The sequence below is a fragment of the Alligator sinensis genome, unplaced genomic scaffold, assembly GCF_000455745.1.
Source record: "Alligator sinensis unplaced genomic scaffold, ASM45574v1 scaffold1324_1, whole genome shotgun sequence".
Classification (NCBI taxonomy): domain Eukaryota; kingdom Metazoa; phylum Chordata; order Crocodylia; family Alligatoridae; genus Alligator; species Alligator sinensis.
The window spans coordinates 39399-48541 of record NW_005843201.1 but is presented as its reverse complement, the minus strand read 5'-3'; the positions used below and the strand labels follow the sequence as shown (position 1 = coordinate 48541).

At 42.4% G+C, this 9143-nt stretch overlaps 1 protein-coding gene across 2 annotated transcripts; it reads left to right on the top strand.

Annotated features, from left to right (window-relative positions):
- The first annotated feature begins 19 nt into the window (after window positions 1–19).
- On the top strand, window positions 20–7601 carry CGGBP1 (CGG triplet repeat binding protein 1). Of its 2 annotated transcripts, none has more exons than XM_006037947.3 (2): window positions 20–764; window positions 2986–7601. In XM_006037947.3, the coding sequence occupies exon 2, from the start codon at window positions 3005–3007 to the stop codon at window positions 3506–3508; it is 504 nt and encodes a 167-aa protein (XP_006038009.1). In that variant the 5' UTR covers window positions 20–764; window positions 2986–3004; the 3' UTR covers window positions 3509–7601. The 2 variants fall into 2 exon arrangements, with proteins under 2 accessions (XP_006038009.1, XP_006038008.1); XM_006037946.3 differs by having other exon boundaries at window positions 21–748.
- The last annotated feature ends 1542 nt before the right edge of the window (window positions 7602–9143 follow it).

The window sequence follows — 9143 nt, the reverse complement described above, 5'->3', positions numbered from 1 at the left end:
GGTGTGGCCCTGCCTTGGGTAGGGGTGGGCCTGCAAACGGGCCCCATGAAGGGGACCTGGTGCTGCGGGTCTCCCCATGACAGGAAGAGGCCCTTCCTCCCACTCGCTCCACGAGGGGAAACTGCCACCAGTTGGATTTGGGGAGGGTTGGGGCTGTTTTTTTTTTAAATTTGTTATTCTTCAAAAGGGGTCCTGAGAAGGCCAAAGGCGTGGCTGCTGGGCCAAGCGCTGGCCCGAGGTGGCCACAGCGCATAAATAAAACCTGGTTTCTTGTCTGTGTGCATAACTTCCAGAGAGACAAAGCGGCCGAGGCGAAGACCAGAGGTGGCCGTTCCTGCAGAGGGCGAGGTGGCTTTAAAACACCTCCAGCACCTTACTTTTACGAGTTTTGAGCTCAAGCGGAAACGCTGCTCCGTGCGTGCGAGCTGTTGCGTTTAGAAAAAAAACAAACAAACAAACAAACAAACTCGTGAACTGGCAAGCTTGGACCTAGCCAACCTTTTGGCTGAGGTCGACTTGTTCCATTTCCACCCAACTCATGAAAAATCTCGGCCCAACTGGAACAAGCTGAGAGTTCGCAGGATTTTTTAATAGAGGCACTGAGCAAGTCGTCAGATCGATTTGGCTTGCGATCACATTATGAAATGAATACAGAAAATGGTCAAGTCAAATCCGAAGCTTGCAGCCGTAAGGAGGTATCCATCTGTTTCACTCTGAGTCCTAGTTCCAGGATACTGCTCATGGCAAGGTAATCCACTGAACAGGTGAATGCTTTTGTTTAGAAACTAGCCTTCCCTCCTCTTCTCTCTGATCTTTCTGCTTTTGACACAGTAGCGCTCAACAACTCTCGCTTCCCCTTTGAGTCATCCAACTGACAAGCTACGCAGCCCTCAAAAATTGGTTTAAAAGGGATTCATTTGGAATTTGAGTTCAGGAAATAAGTGCCAGTGCTTTCATTCTGGTGACATGCGTGCTTAAATGTATGAATGTGCATGCACTTCCCTCAAAAAGCAGCTGTGGAAAAATATAGTGATAAGAGGATATTTGTACCTGATGACAAAATAAAAAGAAAGAAAAATAAAACTGAAAGCAAAAGAAATAGTCTTTCTTGCCCTGCTTGCCCTGTCTTTAAAGTTCAGATTATGGTACAGAACATCTGGGGATGTTGTCTCCAACTGATGCTCATGGTCATCTGAGCACTTCAGCTGGTATAGGCTGTTATGGTCTTTGTCTCCTTTGCATAGTTCCTGAGCATGTGGTCTTATGCATTTTCCTTAACCTCTGAAGTTGGAATTGCAGCTTGTTCTGCCCTGTGGCTCTTCCCTGAGGTATTCAGAGGCAATAATGTGGTTCAGCAAGCTTTGCTCCCAATTGAGATTTCCAGAACACTCTCTTACAACATCTGTTACAACTGCAGGCTTTGTGTACTTTAAAAAAACCCCAGCAACAACAAAAACTGGTTATGTAAAATGCAGACCTTAACCAAGCAGGCTGGGCTTCTCCTCCAGGGTAGCTGTTTGAAGATGCTGGTGATACCAAGTTCTTAAGACCCTGACATATTCATAGCTACAATTAAACAGCCATTCTTCACCCACATGATCTCATGTCATCTGAACTTTTTTTCAAAATAAGTCTTGGCAGGTCTTTGAATCATCCATTGTCCCTTTACTAAGAGAGAATTGGGGACCTACCTGCTCATTGGTTTAACTAGTGAAGACTTGTTTTCCTTTCATCAATGTGACCTCAGAGGCAGGATTTATATCAAGATGTAAGAGACCTGCATAAGATAATGAACAGTTAAATTGAACCAAAGCTCAACTTACTCAGGCCTATTAGTCTCTCACAAAAATGTCAGTTCAAGTTTAATTATAGCACAATTGTTTGGCTTGTTGCCCACTTCTGTAATCTAGTTTGCTTTAAAAGGTTGTAAAAGACTATCAACATTTAGGCCTCTAAGGCTCAGGCAAAAATATATGCACTTTAGAGATGACATCTATATTATAAAAATGGTGGAGGGGGTTGCTTTTTTTTTTTTTTTAAATAATGAGATGTTTGCAGGTTGTCTGTTGACCGAAACTGCACCCCTGCCTAACTGGAAGATCAGGTGGCTTTTATGCTAGTACTTGCTTATGATTCAACCAAGACTTAAACTATTATTTTCAGGCCTGAGCAGAGAAGATGGAGGGATGGTTCCAAATCAAATCTGAAAAGATTCAAGCCATCTCATTAGCAGTGTTTCTCAGTGGCTTTTACACAAGTATCGTTTTTCTGGCATAAGGGTTACTGAGTCTCAGGAGATAAACAGAAAGCCACAGCAAGTTGCAAACTAGTTTTTCCTCTACTAAAAACTTTTGCAGATAATTTTTAAACTTTTACTCTATCTGCAAAGGAGCTTTCATTTTATCTAATTTCCACTGATTATCAGTTAACTTTGAGCCTTGTATTCTCTGCAGTTTTGCAGCTGTAGAAATTTTTTAACATTTTATTCAACTTCTGAAGTAATTTCTGCCTCCACAGAAATGTTTTCACTTTGAGCACAGACTATAAGTCTTCCATTTTTTTTCTCATTTCCTGGAGATTGGTTTATATTTAAAAAGATAATCTGCATTTTAAAAAGTCAGAGAGTTATGTAAACACTGAAAATTGAAGCCTGTTTGTGTTTCTGCCTCTGTCATAATTTGCTCAAGGTTATTAGCAGCCTGAAAAAAGGAGTGAACATGGGCTTTCCCAGATTACTTCAAGATGCCAAGCATCAGAGTTAGGAATAAGTGGAGCCATTAACAAGAGGTCCAAAGTCAGTTAAGTCTATTTGAACCTCTTCGATTAATAATTTTCTGTATGTTTACTTATGAAACATGACCAGTATTTTCCAAAAAAAAAAAAAAAATCAAGTAATATATATTTGACATGTAAGCATGTGGAGTATAGGGTACAAAATTGACCTACATAAATGTGATGTATCATCTGTTTCTTTTGTTTTCAAAGAAGTGTATCGAAGACAACAATGGAGCGATTTGGAGTGAAAACTACCCCTTCTCGTAACCGATCTAAGACTGCTTTATACGTGACTCCTCAGGATCGTGTAACAGAATTTGGCAGTGACTTGCATGAAGAGGGAGGGAAACTGTTCTGCACTTCCTGCAATGTGGTTTTGAATCACGTTCGCAAGTCAGCAATCAACGACCACCTCAAGTCCAAAACTCATACAAAGCGAAAGGCAGAGTTTGAAGAGCAGAATACAAGGAAGAAACAGAGGACTCTGACTGCTTCTCTCCAGTGCAACAGTACTTCTCAGACAGAGAAAACCAGCGTCATCCAGGACTTTGTGAAAATGTGCCTGGAAGCCAACATCCCACTCGAAAAAGCTGATCATCCTTCAGTGCGAGCCTTCCTGTCTCGTCACGTAAAGAATGGTAGTTCCATACCCAAATCAGACCAGCTAAGGAAAGCGTACCTGCCCGACGGGTATGAAAATGAGAACCAGCTACTCAATACTGAAGATCGTTGAAGTCGTCTACCTTTGCTACTGTGGATGTGGATTATTAAAGTCGCATATTGATGGTGTGGTTTTATTTTTATATTCATGCATATACGGTGTTACATATTGGTTTTACAGGTTATTTTGTATTATTGTAGAAATGACAATCTATCATTGAACTTAATGGTGTACCACAGACTGCTGGTAACACTACCATAGAGTTTAGTCACGGTCATGTAGAACTTGATAAGTGTATGCTGACTATGTACAGTATCAACTGTAACTAATGCTAAGCAAGCCTCTTGGGAATGGAGGACTTCCTTCACCTAATCACTCTACAGCCTGACATCTTAATGATACAAGAAAGAATAATGTAGTATGAATTGCCTCATCACAGCAGAAGAGTGGAGAGTTATATTCAGTATCCTATCAGTGACCAAAAACAGTTGCTGCACAGTTAGTGCAAAAAATTGTACAATGGCTACTTAAAGTCTAATATGTCCCTGGATGCAGATTCTTTGAGGCTGACTTACACCTTGAAGCATGGAGATTTCTCTCTTCAAAAACACTTTCTTATCTGATTCTGTTCAATATAACTATGGATGTTTACATTCTTAAGTAGCTAATCATCTCTCAAACAGTGTTGAACTCATGTCTTCACAACTGCTCTCATAAAGCAAAACGTTCCACAGGTTTGTTATGCAGTCTTAAAAAAAAAAAAAAAAGCATTTCCTTTGCTCCATTTAAATTTCCTGCCTTTCTGTTTTAATCCCTCTACTTGAATTTACCATTAAGTTGACAAGCTGGTAACCTAGTGCAAGGTTCTGATGCCACCACTGTCCTGTGAAATTTGTGCGACTATAGTTGCTTGCAACTAAGACTAGCTTGTTGCAGTTTGTTTTCCTACAGTGACAAAAGGAGCAGAGCATAGTGCTAATTTATCAGTCAGTCTGAAGGAAAAGCTGAGCTAGAACTGATTGATGCATAGGCAGGAAATGGTTTCCAGAGTCCTTGAGTGGGCAAGTTACTGAAGCTCCTGAACTTGATAATTTCTCTCAATCTTGCTTATAGTATATGGAGTGAGAGAGACCTTTTCTGGACAGTTACTGGGTAGACCAGATAGCTCAAGCGGGTGTTAAGGAAAGAGCTCACAACATGGAGCTACACAAGCGGTAGTAACTAACTTGGATCACAGTTCTTATTCCGCAGGAAACTGACAGTCGCAGGATACCAAACAAAACCTGAAATGTGGGAGGGTTTCAATATTGTGCTCCTATGAATTCTTTGGAGTTTAGAGAGAGACCCTAGAGAGGTAGGTAGGTAGTTACTATACTGTACTAGAAAGACTTTGAATGGAGGAAGAGTATTCTGTAGAGGCAGAGAGTATGACTACCTTTTCTCTCTGTCTCCTATGGAACTGCTCCCTGTGAGATGCTAAGCATCTTTAAGCTCAGATGAGGCCAACCTGTGGCACAGGCAGCTTCTTTCTGTATGCAGCAGATCAGAGGGAATAGCCTGGCACAACAGTCGATCAGGCGGGCAGCAGAAGGCAGAGCAGCAAATGAGACGGAAAGGGAACTGGAATAGCACTTGGGGAGGATATAGGCCTATTTTGTGGCATACCTGCCAAAAAGATTTCCCCTCACTGTCTTAGCCAGTGCCATGTGTCCACTGAGTGTGGATTTCAGTGACAAACAGGTTATACTTTGTGCTTTTCCTTCCTCTTGGCTTTATACACGTTTCTCTGCGTTTTCCTTTTGCTGTTTTTTCTTCAAATGTTCAAAGGAAGTTCAGCAGCAACGCTTATGGAATAGCATATTCATTTTGTTTCTGTAGCTCTAATTAGTGTTAAAGTAGATATCATTTAATTAGAGGGAAGCAGCATTTTGAAACTGTTAATGTGCAATTGGCTCCTAGGAAGATGAACTTCTATGGAAATAACCCATTTGTCTTTTTAGAGCTAGTTTTCTGTTATTAAAAGTATATTTGTGCAATCTGACAAGTGAAATGAAAGTGTGGCAGTGAGCCTGCCTGTTTATTATTACTGAGGAGTAAACTGCTGAAACTTTGAGCCCCAATAAAGCTAGTGAGGCTCCATATGTTCATAGGCGTGCTGTCCATTTGCTGTCAATGACTGGATGAGGACCTCAGAAATAGTAGCAGCAATCTTTCCTCTAAAGTTGGATGTCTAACTAAGCCTTCCCAAATATAATTTGCTATTGCACATTGTTTGTTTCAGCTTGGTGGGATAATGCACTGTCTTGGGCTAGCACTGGTTTTGTTAATTTATTTATGCCAAGGTACCACTGCCAATTGTGTTTTCTTTCCTAGGACTGATCAATAGAGTTTTTTCGTGACAGCTTGGTGGCTCAAAAGGACAACCTTTTAAGCCTTACCATAGACATGCAAGAGAGGAACTTGCTCCAAAATAAGTGAGGAAAGTTGAAATTAGTTGAAACCAACATGGCTACAACCTACACCTTTGTTACAGGTAGCATTCATAGCAAAAGATTGAAAATACAAGTGGCCTTCTAGACAGGCTAAGAAGAAGGATAAGCAAGCTAGCTTTCATTTTGCTTCTAGGCATAAGCCAAACTGCCTACAAGATGTCCATTCACAGGTGACCGGCGGGGGAGGGGGGGGGGGGGGGGGGGGGGGAAATGGGAAGGGTGATGTGGCTCCCCCGGATTGGCCCCCCGACACGGGACCGCTCAGGACGGGGCCTTTTTTTGCCACACGGGCTGGTGACGTATTGAGCAGGCGGCAGGCCACTAAACTGCAGCACAGAAGTATAGGAGTGGATTATGGGGCTTTTGGCATACATCCAGGCCAACCCACAAATGGTGCCACCCCAGATTCAGAAGGTGCCAGTCACGCCTGTGTCCATTTTTTGTTTTTTTTCTTTTAAACAAGAAAGGGACCTTATTCTCTTACATCTGGACACCTGCAAACTCACAAGTTCAGGTCAAAATGTCGCTTTTACTGCCCTGTTTGGATGAATTATGATTTCAAAATATGCTTTTTTGAAGCATAAGCTACTTGCTTTTATGTTTGAACTTAAATGATAGTCTGTGTTGGAAATTCACAGATGCAGTTAAGTTGTGTAACAGTCCCCATGGGGTTTTCCTTTGCTCTGCAAGAAAACTACATTTTTTTCCCCAAATACTTCCTGCAAAGACTACCGTTACACAGTGGGACAGGGTGATAGAAGCTTCTGTTTTCCAGTTAATTTTGGTATGTATGGTTCTATTATAGATGCTGCCATGAAAAGGTGGCTTTATAACAGTTAATATAGCTAACCTAAATATAAGTCCAGATGGGCTTTTACAATTGTATATTAAAGTGGCTTTAGCTGTCAGTCAGCTATTCTAGCATTCCTACATGGTTAAAAAAAAGCAGAGGGGAAAAGAGTTCTTGATGAATAAAAGCAGGGAAAGGCAATCTGTATTTTCTGACCACCTGTAAATGTATGCACTGTTGGTTGCAGCTTGCATATTACTAGAAAACTTGTTTGAGTTCTCGGGCGTTTATAGGAATTTTGCCCCCTGTAATTTGGCTAGCCACGAGTCCAGGGCTGGGCAAAATGCAGCCCGCAGGCCGGATGTAGCCCACCAAGTCATTCTATCCAGCCTGCAGGGCCCCTAAAAAATTTAGAAAATTAATATTAATCTGCCCTGGACTGCCTGTCACGTGGCCCTCGATGGCTTGCCAAAACTCATTAAGCGGCTCTCTGCCCAAAATAATTGCCCACCCCTGCACTAGTCCCCATGAAGGATAAAACATTTTGAATAACAAAGAAGAACTTGGTTCTACAAAATGTGGCAGACTGACCTGCTACTCTGAAAAGGACAATTTGATTCTGATATACTGAATGGGGAAGCACCCCACCCTGCTATGTTTCATACCATTATCACCTAGTTTTCAGAAAGTAACACACACTCTGGAAGCCTGGCAAGGATGGTCTCCATTTGTATTTAGATATGTAGAAGACAAGATTGCTTATTGCATTCACTTTGTACTCATTGCTAGCATTTATTTGTTCAAGCATGTAATCTGGGCAGTCATAGTCTTTGTAAGATTATAAAGTTGAGTCTAACATTCAAAAATAAATTTTTAAACAAAAGTTGATATACCACGACCTGTCTGAATACACCATTTTTCACTGTAACAATATGAATTTAGTCCTTTAGTCACAAAACAGATGGTAGTATTGAAGATACTCTGAAAAGGGTCAATGGGAGGGTAAGGCCCAAAGGCACAGAAAGTTATTTCTTAGTAGGAAAAGTATAGGTTATTTCTGAGTTTCTTATTGAAGGAGGAAAGACAGTCCCTCCACTGGGGTGTTGCCAAGGGACTCAGGAAATGTGAGTTTGATTCCCTGCTCTTCTGCGGATCTGTTTGACTTGGGTAAGTTGTTCAGTCTCTCTGTGACTAATTTTCCATACATACAGATGAAACTGCTCTACCTCACAGATCCTGAGGTACTCCAGTAACAAGGTAATTGATGAACCTTTTTTGTATAAACACATACCTTTACTTATAAATTGCATTAGCTTGGAAAACTAATCTTTAGTGTTGTTTGTAGAGTATAAACAAGGGGTGGACAAAATACGGCCCGTGGGCTGGATCTGGCCTGTGATGGACTTCATTTCCTGGCAGCCCTGCCACTGCTGGACTCAGCCCTGCTCCCTGGGGACACTGACCCATCCGCTTCGCACTCACCGTCAGGGCAGGACCCACACAGGCAAGGCACAGCCAGAAGCGAGTTGGGCGGGTGGGGCCGGGGATAACCCAGAATCTTAAGGCAGTGACAACGTGGAGCCAGGGCCGGGGCAGAGCTCTGCTGCCCACATACTCCTGCAATAAGCACTGGGTCTGCAGGCAGGGATGTGTAGGGAGTGGATAGCAGCTCTGCCCCAGCCCCATGCTGTCACCGCCTCAAGATCCTGGGGTCTCCCCAGCCCTGCCCACCCTTCTCACTCCCAGCTGTGGCCCCTGCCTATGTGGGTCCCATCCCTAGTGGTGGGTGTGGGGCGGATGAGCTGGGGTGCTTGGGCAGCGAAGCTGGGTCCAGCAGCGGCAGCACTGCTGGGAAATGAAATCCAGCCACAGGCCAGATCTGCCATTTTGTTCACACCTGGTATAAACCAAACCAGAACTACCGAGTGGATAAGTGTGCTGGCCTGAGAAAACCATTAAAATTGCTGCATGGGACCTGCTACTGATCACACACTTCAAAATCACCTATTGTTAGTTACCTACAGAAGTCCCTAACTAATCAGAACGCTAGATCATCAGTTTTAACAAATATTATGGAAAGTCATGTATGCAGTCATAAAAATCAGCCAAGGCCCCTTTTCCTGCTGTCATAAGCAATCACTGAAAAAGCAGAAATTGAAAAAAGCAGTCCTGGTCCTTTCCCCTTTGCTTCCTTCCCCACCTGCCCCCCAGCACCCCCTCCAAGTCTCCAAAAGGATTAATAGAAAAGGTACAGATAAAGGCAATGAGGATAATTAGCAGTATGGAGAAGCTTCTGTACACAGAGAGATTAAATAACCCAGGACTTTTCAGTTTAGAGAAAAGATGAATGAGGGAGGAATTGATGGCCATAAAATAATGAATGGCATAGAAAAAATAAATAAGAATGTATTATTAATGATCTCTC

Bases quoted from the DNA above. Each gene is read 5' to 3' on its own strand.
- CGGBP1 (XM_006037946.3), top strand. From the start codon at position 645: ATGAATACAGAAAATGGTCAAGTCAAATCCGAAGCTTGCAGCCGTAAG. The intron at 749-2,985 runs GTAATCCACTGA...TTGTTTTCAAAG, and splicing joins AGGATACTGCTCATGGCAAG to AAGTGTATCGAAGACAACAA.